Source organism: Pyxicephalus adspersus, chromosome 4 (genome assembly GCF_032062135.1).
Source record: "Pyxicephalus adspersus chromosome 4, UCB_Pads_2.0, whole genome shotgun sequence".
NCBI lineage: Eukaryota > Metazoa > Chordata > Amphibia > Anura > Pyxicephalidae > Pyxicephalus > Pyxicephalus adspersus.
The window spans coordinates 40,760,889-40,780,326 of NC_092861.1; the positions used below are offsets into that span (position 1 = coordinate 40,760,889).

The following is a 19,438-nucleotide window of genomic DNA, read 5'->3' on the forward strand; positions in this document are numbered from 1 at the left end:
AAACAAAAACATACATTCAAGGACTTTGCAAGCTGGCATCTTCAGTAGGATTGCAGATGGAAAGCACGATTCCTGAATGTATGATTTATAAGGGCTACTGAAATATAAATTGTATTTAGCTTTAACATGTTTTACTTTGCACATACCTATTGTTTATTCTTAATCAAGCAATTAAACAAGATTTACTTTATGGTTGTTATTTATACCATTGGATGCCCCATTAGAAAAGCAGAGTATTGATTTTTGGACACAGTCTATTATTTAAAATGGATTTAAAATGCTTCATCAAGTATGTATGTTCGGGGTATATTTATGAGGATTTGCATTGTGCTTCATTCACAAATTAGGTCAAGAGCAATTTATAAATAATTGTAAGCTATGCAAATGGGAATGACCCATTGTTCGTAAGTTGAACATGAAGGTTGCTGGTGGGCATACATAGTAGAACTGAAAGTACCTGTAGGAATGTGCCCCATGTAAAATAAAAATGTGTCTTTTTCTGTTGAAAGTTTAAAATATTGGGGGAACATTTTAGGTCACAATAGTTCATTGACTTCAACATTTAGTTTATTACAATGATTTTACTTATGATAAGTGTTTGTTCCAAGTTTTTTGGTACTTCTTCCCAAATATGGACACTTTTACTCATAAAATATTGCATGCATTAGGCAAATCCCTACTGCAATACACTACACTGTGGGGATGCTTGTGGCTGCAGCACAGCTTTTTGTGATACATTTGGCCTATTTTAATAAAGCTCTCTATACACTTCCATCAGTTAACCCGAGTGATTTAGAAAACCTGCAATGTATTTCTTAAAAGTCATTTGCTATTTGTTAGCAAATGTTTTCAGTACTGGACAAATCCGTTCCAGGTTTGCTTGATCACCCAGGTTCACTGATAAAAATGTATCTTCTCTATTCGAGAAGTCTTGGAGAAGAAGTCCTGTTCATACCAGCCCTAATACCTTTTGTTAACAGATGAGGGTCCTGTGTTGAAGGACAGGGCCTCCCTACCACCTTCCCTCCAAATGGTTTAAGGCAGGGGTGTCAAACTCTGGACCGAGGCCAAATCTGGACCCCAACAGCCTTTTTTTTTTTTTGCCCCCAAAGGAATATGAACTCCAGCTGGTCCGCTGCTACTACAATTCCTGGCATCACTCGTGTCTATAGACCAGCGGCCTCTCTGCCTCTGCGTGGCCCCGCATTGGACTGTTTCATAGACGCAAATAATGCCAGGAATTTTAGTAGCGGCGCTATTTCAATGAAGACCGAGTTTTAGCGGCGGGCCACTCATAAGCTTTAGCCCTGCATTGGCCGGGTCTGGCATTTCCAGCACTCCCCCCTCAGCTGTACTTTTCCTTGCAACTCCAAGGCATGGACTTAAATGATTGGATTTTCATAGAAGAATATTGTTATTATCATTGTTAGCCTGTGCAAAAAGGTTACCATTGAAATTTAACAAATAGAGAAACAAACTACCAGCTAGGCCGTATATGGCCTAAAGGCCAGAATCTGCCGACCCCTGTTCTACCCCGTTCAGATCTATTTAAGTACAGAGGTAGTAGGGTGGCTGCATGCCATTCATAGGAGATATTTTTAACTGGTAAGTTCTTTTTTAAAAAAGGTTCTTAAAAATAGTTCTATTTAATAGTTCAATTAAATATGTTTCAGATGTTTACTATGAAGGAGTGGTTTTATCATCAGAAGCATCCTAAATTTCACTGGTTTGAAACATAAAATACTGTATCTTTGTGATTGGATTTTTTATTTCAATCTAAGTAACATATTTCTTTTTAGTTTATGGAAATGTTGTTTTATCTATTATTTATGTTAAAATATGAACATTTACTGATTGCACATTTCACAGTATGTGTCAATCTTAAAATGCAAAAACAAATGCAAATTGTTTCATTTACATTTACATTAAAGTATATCTAACAAATGATCTGTTTATTTGGTTAACAAACCTCATTTGAAAATGTAAGACAGATAGGATCAGACAAGCAGATATGTACAAACAGTTTTAATAATTTATCAAAAAAGTGGAACCTGTAAGGTAGGGCAAAATTAAACCAAGGCAGGACCACCTTACAACAGATATTACATGTCATGACTTTAAATCTAATATAAATCCTCCTGGGTAGCTCAGATTCATTTCACATAACTATATTCATTAAATTAAAGATTTCAAAAAATTTTATGTAAAAAATCTGCTTATTCTGTTACCTTGATCCCATCTGCCTGGATAACCAATACCAATTGTTAGAGTTGTTCTCATGGATGTGACATTTTTTAAAATTATTTTTAACTTGGCACTAGGTCCACCTGAAGGATACAAGTCATATGCTTTAATTGTGGGTTATTACCAATTTGTAACATAAAAGCTATGCTACACAGTTTTCTCTTCTCATATTTGTTAAGACTTATTGTTAACATACTTTATCCTCCAGAAAGGTAATTGACTAGTCATCTTTAAAAGAAAAGTGCCCTGCTTTTATAGTGACTGCCTGTTGGACTAATGGAGGCATAGCTTTGTGGGGATGCCAGCCCATGTACTTGGGGTAGTAGACTGGTATTTTTTAGGAGAAAAAATATTTCTTTTTAAAGACAAACAAACGTATGTTAAAAAAAAGCAAAACAAAACATTAATGTTATTTTTGTTGTATTTCTATCATTATATTATATAATATTTATATATTGGTGTAGCAGCATCCAGGTCTATGGTTGTATCAATACAATTCAGTGATAAATATACAACTTTAGAAATATGAGATTGATCCAGTTTGACAATAAATATATTAATAATACTAGAAATGGCAAATGTTGCTTTAAGAAATGTCTTTGAAAAGAAGGAAATCAGTGGCTTATAGAAAGGGCTGCCTGACTAATATGTAATGACATTTGGGAGACAGAACTAACCTTACCCGTTCATGACCTTGTTTGGCCTTCTATGCAAATTCATTGTTTTCAGGCAGAACACATTTATTTGCATATAAAATCAGGCAATGACATCACAGAGGAGACAAAACAACACATCTGAATATTTATGTCAATTCATGGGCATATTAACAATTCCATAACAATAAAATGACTGAAGTTTCTATCACATTGTAAAGAGCTGCAAAGATTTACATATTCTTATAGATTAATCATACCATAGTGCTTCTGGTGCACCAAACATCACAAATAAATTGTAGATGTGAACTCTTTTGTTTCAGATCTTTGGAAACACCAATTGATGGGAATTAAATTTCTGTTTACTTGTTCACATCTTGAGACACACAGTGTTTTACATTCTTGAGTATTAATTAAGTCACATTCTTTTTTAGCATTCAAAATGTTTTGTCATTGACAATAATTTCTTCTGCTTAAAAAAGTTAGGCTTCTATTGCTTGGATAATTGCATTTAAACTTCGGGGTCTGCACACTTACATTGGTCATTGTGTTGGATTGGAACTGGTTTGAACAATTTTCAGAGGGAAATCTCTCTGATTGTGTTTTTTTGGCTATGTACACATGTCAGATGGTTTTTGGCCTATAGGAGCCTCAGGGCTCAGATGAGAATCTGACATGTGTAGAGAGGTGGTCTGACGTCGTTCATGGATGCAACATGGTGGATCAATGAGCGGCACAAGACAAATGACTGCAATGGAAGTGAAGGTAGGAGGGCGCAGCAGTGTGCCGCTCTCTCGTTTTCCCCCTCCCCTTTCTATAAAACAGAAGGGCGCTGTATGTACATCGCTCATTCATGCATCTTTCAGTCCCTTGTCATTGGAAACGTGAAAGATCCTTTCTAACGACAAAAATATAACATGTGTACGCAGCCTTAGCAGGATTGTCCAACTCTAGTACTCAAAGATCTGCATACATTTTCAGTATTTCCCTCACACACAGCAGTAAATGTAGAAAGGTGTTTTTTTACATTGAGTGTGAAAATTACTTTTTATAATAAAAAGTTTGGCCTTTTTGTGGTCCTTGAGGACTGGAATTGATAATAGACGTCTATGCCAAAGTTTTTCTCAGCACAACAACCTACAACTAAAATCTGATGTTTAGGTTGACTGAACTTTTATTATATACTTCGCTTAGGATTCATGGTGTCCAAGTACTGTAGGTGGTCAGTATATTTATTATAAAATATAATTTTGCTAATGTTCAGAACGTATCTATATTTTTATTAACCTTCTGTAATCCCTGCATGGCAGGACTGTTCTAGGTCTATGACACAGAAAGTACTAAAATTGAAGACAAGCAATTAGCAACATCTGATGGTTTCAGCAATGGCATCCTCCACAGTTTTTTTAGGAATCTGAACCCAAAAACAAAAAATTTTGCAACCTACCATTTCTTGATGTGGTGGTGACATTAGTTTTCTTTCTTTAGTTTAGTGCACGTGAAGAAAAATACACATTGATCATGCCAGGAATTTATTGTTCTTGCTTGCTAAGTTGCTTGTATTTAATGGATACTTTAAACTATGATATCTGTGAAAATATGAACAATAGTGTCATGAATGAAAATTAGCGTGCAAATAACAGTCTATTTTTTTTAATTAAATAAATAAAGTTACAATATATAACCCTTTCAACAGTGCCTAATGTCGGAACATCTGGTCCCTGCCCATCATGTTTCATCTGAAGGGACATACAAATTTAAATCTCTGATGATGTTACTTTCAATTTAAAAAAATCAACCACTGGTTGTTTAGGGTACCATGTTTTATTTAATTGGAATGATAGTCCTATAACATAGACTGATCCACAAAAACAGAAAGTGTCCAGGTTCCCCAGCTAGCTATTAGTTGGAAGGTTTTTAAATTCAGGGGATTAAATTAAATGAAATACATGGACATCAGAATTGTTTTAAATTTTCACTATTTATTTTTTATCAACCTTGTAAGGGCTGTCAACTGATTTCATTATTAGATATGTTGCATTTCTTTTTTAACATAAATGTAATGCTTTAATGAACATGCATGAATTTGAATTTGTATATATTTAAGCCCGAGACGAGTCAAAGATATGATATGAAAATTGTGTAGCTCTGAAAATGCAGCATCAAATGCTTTCTGACAGTCCAGAGCCCTGAATTCATATTCATATAGCATTACCATATGCAATAATTAACTTTTCTCTTTAACAATCTTCTAAATTGATTTTATGGCACTTAATACATGCAGCCTATTAGACATCCAAGTTTCCTTCCTGTCAAATGTAATAAACTTGGATCGACACCTACAATTATTTTACACTAACTGCGTGTGGTCTCCTTTATTTCTAAAAGTGCTTATAAATCTCTGTGTGTCAGATTGGATGACATGTAAACAAAGCAGATTAAGGGGGGATGAGTTGCAATCACAAGCACCAAGGACATACGTAAAGCTGGATACAATTTTATATGTTTGCCAGCAACATGATAAATAATTGAGAACCTGGCAGTGGACAATTTAATATCATTAACAAAGGGTATTGAAAAGTAGAGCAAGAAATGAAAATAAGCCACCCATCAATATTTATAAAGCATATTTTAAACCAGTCATGGGTTTATGGCTTGTCTAAGCATTTCTTAAAGTGAACAGAAAGCCTAACAATAATCTTTTTGTATTTCCTTTCTTTTGGTCTTTTACATATAAGTAATAAAGTTTTGCCAAATGGAGGAGTTCCTGTTCTCAAAAATAGTCTGTGCAGAATCTATTGTTTTCTCCTGTCTTTCGCTCTCCCCTTTTGCTCCCTTACCCCTGCTGAGCACCATTGTTCTCCAATACTGTCTGCTGATCACTATTATTCTCCCCACACCTCCCCCTGGACACTCTGTTGTTCCTCTCACCCTGCATTGGACACTTTTGTTTCTTGCACTGGGTATTTTTGTTCTTGCCCACCACTGTGATGGGCATTGTTGTTCTCTTCCACCCCTTGATGGGCACTGTTCTTCCCCACTCTACACTGGGTAATATTAAGTTCTCCCCTCCTCCTTACTAATGATACCTCCCAGCTTTGTTGGAAATATTGCACCCTCCTCGGTCCTGGCATTACTGGTGCCCTTTCACCCTCTGCTGAGTATTGTTATTCTCCAACACTGTCTGCTGGTCACTATTATTCCAACACCCCCATAGGCACTCTATTGTTTTCGTGTGTTTGGCACTATTGTTCCCCACTAGGTGCTATTATTTGCACCATACACTGAGAACTATTGCTCCCTAAGCCCCTTCTGGACACCAATGCCCCCCCTTTTTGGCAAAAGTTTGCAACCCCCCCCCCTTCCCCTTCACTCCTACCCAACAAATACTTATTTTTCCCTTCATGACATAAGGGCATTTTTTCACCCTCTGACAGCGAGGCATGCATTTATCTCCCCACAGGCCTTTAACAATAAAACAAAAGTTTTTTTTTTACCTCCCACTGACCACCTACTAGGCTCAGGCATTCTTCCCCCCCTACAGACCAACAATGTAAGGGGCTCTTTTGACACTCCCCACTGCTGCACTGTGTACATTGTGTTGTCCTGACCGCTACACTTTTGTTCTATTTTATGCACAAGAACAAGAACTTTAATGACTGAAAGTCAGGCTGATGAAGTTTATTATAGGATATATGTCCTATGTCATTTGTTCTTTTACCTTTTCATCAGGATATTCTGGACACATTGTAAAACAGCTATTCAGTTTGGTCTAAATCTTTTTGCAACAAAATATACAACAAAAACTAAGCATTGGTGTGGCACACCATCTGACATTTTAAGATGTTCAATCTCTACAGTCAGTGCAATCTCAGTTTGTGTGGTTTGGTTCAGACATTTGTACATATAGGTTTTGATAGCCAGGCATAACTACATTGATAAAATATGTAATTTATGCTAATATAACAAAGTAGAGTGATGATCTATCAGCAATTTACTGAAGGCAGAGATCCAACAAAGATCTTGGTAACTTGTTTTTGAAAATTTAACACTGATGGTGTTCAGTGTTTTTTTTTTTTTTCCTACCTGGTTTTAGTGATTTTTTTTGCATCAAACAATCTCCTATCCAATAAAGAATGTGTATATAAATGGGTGACATTTTAGCTCTGCCACCACTTTAGCACAAATTCATTTTGATGGATCAAGTCCAGGGTGTTACATCACATGTAGTTCCAGCAGCTAACTAGACATTGGTTTCCTAATTCTGTACCTATATCCTCAATTTTTCATTCCTTATAACGATATATAGGGACTACGAAAATTAGTTTGACTGCAGTAGATTATTATGATGTGGATGAATTGTATAGGTTTCTCTCCAGCTCTCCTTTTTCTTTTTCCTCCTCCTTTTTTCTCTTCCTTTATTCTTGCTCCTAGCTTCTTCTTTTTTCTGCTTCACCTTCTTTTGCCTTCTTTTTTTTCATCCTTTTCTTTTTATGTTTTTCCTGCTCCTCCTCTTCCTTCTTCTTCTTCTTCCTCCTTCCTCTTTTTCCATCTCATCCTTCTTTTTCCTCCTCCCCCCTTTATTTTTTTTTTCTTTTTAAACTGGATTTAATTTTACTCATGGAAGCTTAGAGTTACATGTGGGCATCATCTAGGGCACTGTACATGGAACTGCTGTCTGCCTAAGAATGTCCACTGCCTCCAGGCATTTTATTATGTACATACCTATTCCTAAGGGCAACCCTTCTGTTTGCATCAGAGCTTAGGGCTCCTGGGAACTGCCACCCCCTCCCAGCAGCCATTATTTGCCTTTTATTTCTTGCCTTAAGGGCTAAGTTATGATATTACTAGGTCTAAAATGTGGTATGTAATAAAAATTGAAATGTTAGGGATGGTGCAGGGGAAGGGGTTCAGGCAATGCAAACTATAATCAGATTAAACTTCAACTTCAATTGATTTAATTTAATATTATTAAATTGACAACATTACCCACACCCCCAAGGGTCATTCTTACATACATACATATATATTGAATTTTGCATTATTGTTGCCTAAATTAAACACTTTTTACATAGTTTTTATAGGATACCAAAAACATTAGAAAGTGTGATGATAATGTATCTTTTTCTTTTCTGCAGCATTGGTGGAGAGGTGGTGAGAGGAAGTGAAGGGAGTTACGTCAATAAACACTTCCGCATGGGATTTATGACAATGCCTGCACCGCAAGACAGGCTACCACATCCATGTTCTAGTGGATTTTCTGTGCGCTCACAGTCCCTCCATTCTGTCGGGGGCACTGATGATGACAGCAGTAGTTGTTCTCGGAAACAACCTCCTCCGAAGCCAAAACGAGATCCAAACACAAAGCTAAGCATTTCGTCTGAGACTGTTAACACTGGAACACTAGGCAAGAGTCCAAAGTTTACAGACAGGACAGATGGTATGTTTGATGCCTGATTTATTTCCTTTAAAATGAACAGTGGGTGTAATAAATCAGTTGTATATTTGTGAATGTACCAAATGTGGCAAAATTTTGTATGCATTTCCCCCTTAGGTGTTGCTAGAATTGTAAAAGATCTGGTGGCACCCTGAGGGGTGTAATGATGAACATAGTGGAGGGACCTAAAGGGGTATGGTTTAAGGACCTGGGTCCAGTCTGAACTGGGTCAAACATGCTTAATGCACAGACTGCAGAGGACAGGTGTATGTAATGGGCATGGTCAGGTGTATGTAATGGGCATGGTCAGGTGTATGTAATGGGCATGGTCAGGTGTATGTAATGGGCATGGTCAGGTGTATGCAACATACAAAGAAGAGGTGTCAGGAATTTGTAATGTACTGAGTACAGGGAGCAGGTTTATGTATTGTACTATTTGCAGGGGTCAGAAGTATAAGTGAGCTAAGTGAACAACTCTGATTCATTTTACTACCACCACTCCTTTATTACTGGAAGTACATGTTCCTAAAGTGGTACTTAGAAAAGGGCATCTAATCCTTAAAAGTCCCTCATGGGAATAATAAATACCTCTACTTTAATGCAGACTAGCCATGGTCCCTATCTACAATGAGTATTATGGGTGTTTTATGATCCTTCTGTTTTTCTTTTCTGCACTGCTGTGAATCTTTGAGGTCAAACGTATTGATCTTTATAAATAAGTGTACTGCTTATCTACTGGGAATGGTTGTATTGATTTTAACCTATAATTATTATCTTGTTTTTAAACAATGTTTTAGGGCAAAATTGTGATGTTGCATATATATACTAATTCAATCTTTGGTTTCAGTTTGTAAGGCATTGTATAGAAAAAACAGTTGGTATTTTGACCAACAAAAGAGCTTTCATAGATACGAACAATCTATTTTGGCTAAATGTCCATGTTTATGCACTCAGCAGATGCTCCTGGCAGAGGAACAATAGCTTTCAACTAGAAAAATCTCTCTCAAATTCTCCCTCAGAGACTGATCAGCAAGGGAGCATCTTCAGAAGCTGCAGTGTGCCCTTATACATACAACTGCTTCCCTTTTTAATTGCTGTGAGTCAGACATGGCTATGTCTAAAACGCAGGGGCAGCATAGCTACTAAAACATGTCTTTTTTTTGTAAATGCATTTAGCATTTAGAATGTATAGAAAGCATTAGTTTACGTAAAATGTATCTAGAGCCAAAACATGTATTTGACTAGATTAGAGTGTAAAAGTATTAAGTCTTGTCATGTTCCTATTATTCTTTTCTCAGCCTCTTACAGATGATAATATTAACCTCCTTCATTTTTATAATACTCTGTATATGTATACGTAGGATGAAACAGTAAAAGTTATGTTATGTTATTGGGTCCATCACATGCTCTCCATGCCAGCTCACTAAATATAAACTAGCAACACCTACCTACCTCCCCTTCTTTCCCCCGAAAAGTTTTTAGGAGGCGCAGATTTTCTACCCTTGGATGACTTCTGGTCCATTGTGTTATCCAGTGGAGGGGTGACAGGAATACCTTTATGATGTAAGTGATTAGATGAGGGCAAGAGATGATATTTGATGCCTTTGCTTCCCCATAAGCAAACACTTTTTAGTGTGACGTAATTATATTTTACAAATTATAGTTGTAGAAAGATTTGTCCACAGCCTTTCACATACAAACATCAAAATATAAATGGTATTAATGGATACAGCGGACACTAAGCAACAATTCCAGTACAATATTATGTACACTGACATCATAAAATAAAAGCAAGCTGCAGCATAACCAGTGTAATGCAAGCGGGTGTGGACCCACTGTGCCACTGAATGGGTATGCTCCAGAGGGGCATAACTAAGCCGCTACCAGGTCTTCACTAGAGCCTCTGATGGTGAGGATAGGCTTGGGCCGCAGGGTAGCTCCCAGGTGCCACTCCAGAGCAATCCCCATGTCAGTGGCAGCTGACCACAGGAGTCAGGGTACTCAGTGCAAGCACCGAGGGGCTTGCATGGCCAAGAAGGTATAGGAGAGGTAGTAATTAAACAAAGTCAGTGAACAAGATCCGAGGTCAAAGTCAGGCGGCAATCAGGCAGAAGTCCATACACAAAATTCGAGGTCAAGGTGAGGCAGCAAACAGGCAAACTCCAAGGGTTTGATCAGCAAGGTCCGGTACACAGTAAAGCAGACAGAAGAAGCACCTTTGCACTTGGAGTTAGACAAGCTAAGACCATGAGATTGCTCAGGCAACTTCCTGTAGTGGGAAGTGCCTGTAAATACCTGCAGAGATCCAGCCATAGGCTGTAGGAACAGAGGGCATGTATGTGTTGCCTCATGGTTGAAGAGAGACACACCCACGCCAGCTCAAACACCAGTGCAAGTCTCCAGCAGGAAGGAAACTCTGGCATGGAACACAGGTACTGGGGTTACTCTACCTGAAAGATAGGGCCCGGCGCCCATGCCTGCAATTAGGAGCAACCACAATTATTGTGCCCCAACTGTTTGTAATCTTTTTAGAACTGAAAAATTATTTTTCTTTTCTGTTGCCTGGGATGTATTTTTATATGTGGTATGTTTACCCGTTTGTCATTGCTTACAATATACAATATTTCTATAAAATGTTTTTTTTAAGGACAATAAAAGTTGTTTGTAGCTGGCTTGCCAACTTACAGAAATCTGATGTAGTGATTTTTTGCTCTCAAATACGTACTCCTGAAAAGCAGTGGCTAGATCTCTTCCACTTTGCTTTGCCTTTGAGAACACGTTTTAAAACTTGAACAGTTGTCTTTATCTGTCAGTTTGCTGTGGATTGTTAGAACTGAAAGTTGTAATCTGAAATAATTAGGCTTTAGGAAACCATTCACCTGTAGAATCAACAGCATTTGATGCAGACTCCTCTAGAACGGCAAGCCTAGAAAAATCATTTCTGGTCCCCGTTGAATCAGTGGATAACAAAAACAGTCTTAGGCTAAGTTGAGATGAGTGGTTTATTACAGCTGAACTGCTGTAGTTCACCACTGTCAGCCAGTCCTCAACCATCCCCTGTTCCTGGTTATTATTGAATTGGCACAGTTGCAATTTTGTTCATTGGTGGCATCATGGTTTTTCAGAATCTTCATGCAGTGGTCTAGAGCAGTTTGCCCATGAAGCGCTTTCAGTGACTTTAATGGTATCATAACGCTTTTGCAAGTTTTTGAAAATAATTTTTGACAGCACTTTGCAACTGTTGCCAACTACACACAGCAACTGCTTGCAAACTGATATCAAAGCTGCTATTAAAACCCTAATCCTAATATCCTGAAAGCCTAAAAGGTAAAAACAGGTACCCGGAAGCAGTTAACCCCATGGTTCACAATGCTCATCTGAATTCTTACATTTCTCAACTTCTGTGTGCATTTAATAAGTTTTTTTTCCAATTGAGATTGCTCAGACTCGGGAACCACCAACCTCTCTCTTTGGATTGGATAATCAATGTTAAACTGTCCTAATTTTGTAAGCATAGCATGTTCCTATGTGACCCTAGCTTTGCTTTATAAGTCTGCTTCTAAAGCAACTTTCTAACAAGTATATTCAAAAATATCAGTCTGCCTGCCAGTCAAGTCTATCACAGTCTGTTCTGTTAGGCACTTCTGTACTTAGGATGTAAATCTGAGATGTATCCTGCAATTCTTGTGTTTGGTTTTTATATTCCATGGTTAAGTACCTCCAGCATGCACATTGTAGTTTTTCTCCAGCTCCAAAATACCCAAATTACAGCATTTTCCTTCCTCTTTTTTTTTCTTTAAGAGGAGCTTCAAGCTGGGTGGTTATATACCAGTAAACAATTCTTGCCAAAGCAACCAGGCAGGTCCTGTAACCAAATAATTCTTCTTGCTTGATCACAATGTTATAAATACACTCAACAAATCCCATTCTGCCGCAGACACCGCCACCTTCCTATGCTCCTCCTCTTCTGGGTTGATATCGTGATTGACCTGGCCAGGATGATGTAACTCCCACTGATGCGCCCAGGAGTTCTTTAGTCCTGGCTGCCCAGGAGAATACCAGGATACCTGGCATATCCTGGCATCTTGTACTAAGCTGTGCACATACAATGCAGTGTCCTTAGATAAGATTGTAATTAGGCAGATAAGCTTAATATATATATTATATATATATATAATATGTTATATTGTAGAAAGGAACATCGCCTGCCTCTTTTACAATAAACAACCTTACTGATCTCAATTTTTCTGTGCAGAACTATAGTTCTGCTTTAACCCTCAGTGACAACTGTGTCTATAACCTTCCAAATCTGAGTGACAAATCTAATTGCCTATTGATATGAAATTGTTTCCCCTCTGACCTTATTATCTCATATCTATGAGAAATAGAACTCAAGTAGACAGGAAAACATTCAATATTAAACAGTATATTGAAAGCTAAAATTTATATTCTAAGCTGATATTTTCTCAGAATTGTTTTTGCTGCAAAGCATCAAACTGATCCTCCACAAAATATTCACAAAATAAACCCAAGTTATAATGTATTCTGCTGTCTCCCCATATTTACACCATTCCCACATGTACAGCATTTTTTATGCTGCAGTTTTGATACAGCTTCTCAAAATACATTTTCTCTAAAACAACAACAAGTATGAAATAGCTATTATAAACTGTGAAGGTAATAGAGAAATTGACACAATTGTTCCAATGGGAAATGCATTGTATTCATGTTAAATAGAAACTGTTCTAACTGAAACACTACAAAACAGAATTATTTTAACAGAAATGAATTTCATCATGTGAAAGTGACAAAATGTATTTCAGATTATCATACAAATTAGAAATTGCCTAGAAGCTGCTGGGGGCTGTAAACTCCATGTTTGTCCAGAAATCTGCAGTATAATGTCAAATAATTACATTATCAATAAATACATAAAGTTAAACAAATCCAATAATAACATTTTATACAAAAATCAGTCAGTTCATCAAAGAGGTAAACTATAGCAACAAGCCAACTATTCATTTCACTATGGTAATACACCAACTAAACTCACTAACGTAGAATTTAACACCAATGAAGTCTATGGAAGGGGAGTTTCTGGCCATTGAATTTATTTAATTGAATGTAATGTATAATATATTGTAAAACCGTTTTGGTGTTCCTGCACTTTTTTGTTTTGTGTTCACTCAAACTAAGGGAAATTAATGACCTCGGATCAACCATATTATAACATTAAATGTAAATAAGTCCCCAATAATAAGTATGCAAAGGAGTTGATTGCCTGAAAAGCTAGTAATCAGATTAAAAGTACAATTTTATAACTGGCACTTGGATTTGCTCAACTTTCCACATACTTTCTGTAAATCACCTTTATAATGCACTGGCAATATGGCTGTCCTGGAGCCATTTTGTGCACTTTTATAGCCCATCTCTGGGTTTGCCAGCCTTCTCCATGGAAGCACCTCACTTAATGTAATAAAAAATACTATGTGTAACTATTTGTTAGAAGACCAGGTCCCCTTCACCTCTTCTTCAGTAACACCAAACTGCAAAGAGGGTTAAATACATGGTGCTGCTTTCTGCAGCATACTCCTATTCACTTTTCAGTATTGGTTAATTAGTTGGATAAATAGTTTTTGTTTTTGAAAGTGCCCAAAGCAGAGCTTTTTTAGCTTTTCAAAATATGCCTATACAAGCAGATTTTAATTATCCTCTTTTCTGTAAAGAAAAGGAAATCTTTTTCACCATGCATGTGTCGACTCAACACCAGTGTCTGCTATTGGGAGAAGACCATGGTGGGTTCCATCAGTGTGGCTTTGCATTTAAAGATGCCAGATGTCTCACCATCTGGAATTCCTTGTTAAAAATGCACAGGTTTGTGGCCAGCCTTAATATTAAGATCAGACTTGCTGATAAACACTCTGAACAGTACAGTAAAAATCTCATTATCACATGGAAAAAGTTAATAAAGGATTAAAAACCAAGGGGTATTAGGTATGAAAATAACCATTTCTGTGATTGTGCTGCTTGTGTATAATAAAGTTACACAACATTCAAAGCTGTGTTATCCCTGCAATTATATTTATATTTTATCAAGTATCACATTCTGCTTTATTAGGTGGCAAAAATGTAACCTTAATACATTTTCTTCTATTTCTTAATACATTTGGGAAAATCTGAAGCTAAGTAAACCACAGTAGGCAGCCACTGCCTGCTGAGAATGGTAACGGGCTCATTGGTATACTGCTGGGTTTGCAGCACCGTATTTACACTACGAGTATGTAACTGGTGTAAATATTGGGGCTGTAAGCTAACAGTAGGTAGTTTTCCTTTATGAGAACCACTCTTTACAGTCACTGAACGTGGGTAGGGAAGTTGCATATCATTCAAGGCACACAGGGTCAGTCTTCTGGCATTTGGGAGAAATGAAGAACGGGGCACACCACTGGAACTAGTGGTATTATGGCATGTCTTATACCATGGTAATAGTCACCTTTACCCATCATTTTGGGCTTTTGGGTTGCAGATTTATTGTCAGGGTGATAGCTGTCAGGGCACAGACTGAGAAGTAGCTGACCCTATTTTCACCCATGCAAGGTTGGGCATATCTGTGCCAATAACCTGCTGCCTGTCCTTCAACCGAAAAAAAACATACTGTATATACAGATTTTTCTGCCTGGCACATGTTCTTTACTGGCAGCAGTTCATGCATATGTACTCTGATTTCTAGGTGGTCCCTTGTCAAATAAGCTTTTAACAAACAAGATAGGCTTTTTAACAAAAATATTCTCAAGAACACCTTACTCCTTTATAGTGTGAAAATCTATACTGTCTTATGTGTAGAGGTGTACAATAGCTTGAACTTCAATGTAGATATTGAAAGTTTTTTACACTTAGACATTATATTGTGCAGCAACTTTTACATATGGTAAATTTATGATACCAGTCATTAATCCAACTGTTCTTTGCTCATACAAACTTTTACCCTTAACAAATATTCTTTATAATGTACTTTTTTCCCTGAATGGGCAAAACACACCCTAATAACAACCTAACAGCAAATTATCAAACTCGGTATTATGGTGCTGTAAGGTTTTTTGTAGGGGAGATCCTGGCTAATGTTCCTTATTGATTTTCCAGCATTAAGAACAGTTTGTACACATTCTGTAGATGGAACAATGCCTAGAAGTGGATTTGCAGTCCTTTGCAATTTTAAAAACAACTCTACAGACTGTGTTAAATACTGTTTTAGGAAATAAATGCCTACAGGAAGACAGGAGATTACATGTATGGCAAACTAGGCTAGTTGAAGTTACTGGCTAAGTAGGCTGATTCAGTAATTTATGGGTTTTGGTTATTTTTTAGGGACCATGGAGCAAAGTATACAGTGAGCATCCAGGCACTGTAAAACACTGACATCTTTTGAGCTTACAATGAAATGGAGTGACTGTTCAAATAGTTACACAAAAGGAATCAAACTAAAAAAAAACAGAACCCCCGTTTCCCAATGAAAAATGCAGCCTTTCCAAAGAAACTTACAGAATGAGTCAGACCAATATCAAAGATCAAATCACCAGTATCAAAAATCGACACCAAACCAAACATCAAAAAAAAAAACTGAAAACAGTTGGACCCCAGACTGCACTTGTCTGTAAGACAAGTCAGTTGTTTTCTTTTTGTTTGTTTTTTTTTTTAAATGTGTCATGTATATTTGTCTTATCCTCACATCAATCAAAATTTTTAAAATGTAATACAACAGTGCAGTACAATAAAAGGAATTTCAGACATATAGGCAATCAGTATATCTATAAAACAGTAATATCCTGCACTGCAACTGGTCCAGAAACAGTAATCATATGTGATGGGAGAAGGGTTTGGTTTTTAATATATATAGGCAAAAAAGTATTTAGAATATAATAATGAAATATCTTTGGGAACCAGCATACCTATTGATATCAGAGACAATAATTTTCACTCTCACTCCTTGGAAAGTTAAAACAAAACTGTAGTACAAAAATCTGCAAGGTAAAGTCAGAGAAGTTATGCATAGTCTCTTCTGCACAATAACATTTTCCTTGATTTATAGCAGATTTGTATTCTGTGTACACATACCAGCAACACATGCAAAGTGGAAGGTACAGTTCCGGACCATTCCTGACTTAGGAAGAGAAGCTGGAAGGCACTGGACCTGGAAGACAAGATTCGGTTAGCCAAATAATTGAGTGGTGCCAGAGTAGTTAGAGGAAGTATGGATGTTGCATTGCTGAAGGAGGGCAAACTGACAGGTTATGTGTGCTGTAATGTGCAAGCATGCTATAAATAAGGGCAATGGCCTACCCACCATAATAGTGATAAGGTTTAACTTTATTAATGCCAACATGGGTATAATGAAATATACATATAAATGGAATAGTCTTTCTTTGGGTCAGAGCAGATATGGGTAATGATGCTGATGCTCACCAATGTAACCACAAATGCATTTATGGCAGCAAAATACAATGGTCTGAAAACCTAATTATCCTGAGCAACTACTATTATCTCTTACTTATTTGTAAAAGTTCCCTTTTCCCTTCCCAGACAAGCAGGCCAATACAGTTTTCTAGGAAATGCTCTGAAATGTTAATAACTGTCTTCAGTGTAAAATCAGCATTTGTACTAGGTAAATATCTCATAGCACATGCTTATTTGCCGCATACTTTAGCAATTTCTGATAAATTAGATTTTTCACTTAAGCTTGTAACAATTATGCAGAACAAATAGTATTATCAGCAGGTAATTGAACAAAACAATAACAAAAACACTTGATGAGTTATTGTGAAAAGCTCAAGTATCTAGAAAATCAAGGAAATCACTTCAATCATGAACTGTAACTGACTAATAAAACCACCCAGTGACACAGAACTTACATTGCCAGTATTCTTGAAGTTGAATTTATGTTACTTGATTTTACCTCCAAAGTATAACAAATTTTCAGATACAATGTATAATTCTTTGGCTCTGATTTTCTAATCTAAAGGCCTTTCCAGGATAAACAACATTGTATTGTATAAATGCAGACTGTTTGTAGTCAGCATTGATTAAAGGATTATTAGACTTCTCTGACCTAAATGGTCCTACCCTCTATTTCCCTTAATGTCTACTTTAGTCCAATGCCCATTTCCTCTGCCAATTTGCACTCCAACCCAAATATGTTCTGTGCATTGACTACTCTTTCACTGAGCTGCCCCAAAACTTCCATGGGTCCCTGTAAGGAAAACATTCTTCCAACTGACCACTTATGTAACACCTGACACCTAATGAATCGGTTTTAGCAAGGGTTTCTTGAGGCCTAACAATGATCCTAGGGGTTCCTTTGGGGAAAAATGGCTGAGAATAAGAACACTTACATTTTAAAAGGTTTATACTTTGGAAAAACTATTTTTATCCTAAGTGTTCCATAGGACAAAAAGCTGCTCTGGTAATTTTTATTAATGTCTGTGTTCACATTCACAATTCTTGGGTCAACAGAATTGAAAGTAAGTTACATTTTTTGTAGACACTATCATTTCCATGCTATATGTTTTAGCATTTCAAACAAATATTTGACCAAGTTTTTTAAGCTAAAAATAAAGTGAAATTTCTATATAGATTTTTCCATTTAACCCTTACTCTTGATGTTATTTGTTTAGCACTGCATTGGAAACAACTCAGAATTTCAGGAGAAACTTTTTCTGCCCTTGATTTTGCAAAGCAAATGATTCAAAAGCATGCAAAACAGACATGTGACCTATTTTGTTTGATTTTAAAGAAAGCTCACATTTCACTTCAAATGTTTGTGTAAGGCATATTTGTAATCCAAAACAAAATACTCTGCACTGAAAGCCTCTATATCTGGGATTTCATATTTGCTAGTTTCCTAAATTTCAACTTGGAGCTTCATGTTCATGTTTTTTTCATTTTTACTTCAAAATCAAAGTTTTTCTATATAAATGAGCCAAATGCAAAAAGAAAATCAAACACATTTTGCAAAATCATTGCGGATGTATTATAAATCAAAGACAGACACTGCCAGGCCCACTAACATATTTCATAGCAGAGTAATTCACAGTCACCTTATATAATCACAAAATGAGATGCTTCTATTTTAGCAAATCTGGTCTCTTACATATTACCAATGATTGCAGTGTAAGAAAGGTTTCTACATTGTTGTGTATCTTTACCTTGGTACTAACAGGCGTTTAGACTAGAATAACAAAAGTCTGAACAGGAAAGGCTGTTACATAAAATGTAAAGTGGTATGACATGCCAGAAACCAAAATGTAAGTCTCTCGCATACAAAATTTAATGTGAACATATTCTATACTGATTTCTTTTGTCAAAACTGGTGAAAAGCTGGTGAAATTAAAATTTTTTGAATCTTTGATTCTTGAATTAGGTGGAATGATTTTTTTTAAGGAAAGCAGTTTAAATATCAGAATTTGCCTTTGACTGTTGCAGTCCCAAAGACATCAGGGTTCGGACTAGGAGAAGCAGCACTAGGTGCCAATCAGTATATATCATGAGAGCATCCTGGCAGGAAGCAAAAGCAGAATTTCAAAGAGACAAGCTCATGCCTCCAATCACAGGTTACAGCAGTGTTTCTCTACCTTTTTTGTAGCCTGGGGGAACAACTGGAAATGCATTAAAGATCTTCAAGGAACCCCTGCTATAATTGCCATATTAACAGGTCACAGTATATTAGTGTGGTGGTCAGTAGGAGGAATGCCTCTTACACTGGCTAGTGAAAAGGCTGCAACCCTTACAGATAGCCAAAAAAGGATATTGGTATCAGGTAAACTGACCTGAGAGTCACAAACTGCTCATTGCTCAGGGAACCCCTAGAAAACTCAGGAGGAACCTTGGAGCTCCATAAAACCCTGGTGGAGATCTACTGGGTAAGAGGCTGGACTATACCAGTTTGGGTTCAGAGCAAGTAGGTAAAATGATGGTGGCCAATATTCAGCCCAGAAGATTAAGAAAATCTGGTTTGGAGTTTTGTAGCTTTGCATTATTGGCCATTTTTTATTGTTTATCTTTTAACACACTAATATTTTTTTGCACACAACATGATCTCTGACTTATTCTA

At 36.8% G+C, this 19,438-nt stretch overlaps 1 protein-coding gene across 1 annotated transcript in view; it reads left to right on the forward strand.

Annotated features, from left to right (window-relative positions):
• Positions 1 to 19,438, forward strand: part of NYAP2 (neuronal tyrosine-phosphorylated phosphoinositide-3-kinase adaptor 2) — a 97,929-nt gene that overhangs the window by 53,207 nt on the left and 25,284 nt on the right. The window contains exon 3 of the mRNA XM_072407932.1: positions 8,036 to 8,337. Within this exon, the coding sequence (XP_072264033.1) occupies positions 8,036 to 8,337 (302 nt within the window). The remainder of the gene's footprint in view (positions 1 to 8,035; positions 8,338 to 19,438) is intronic.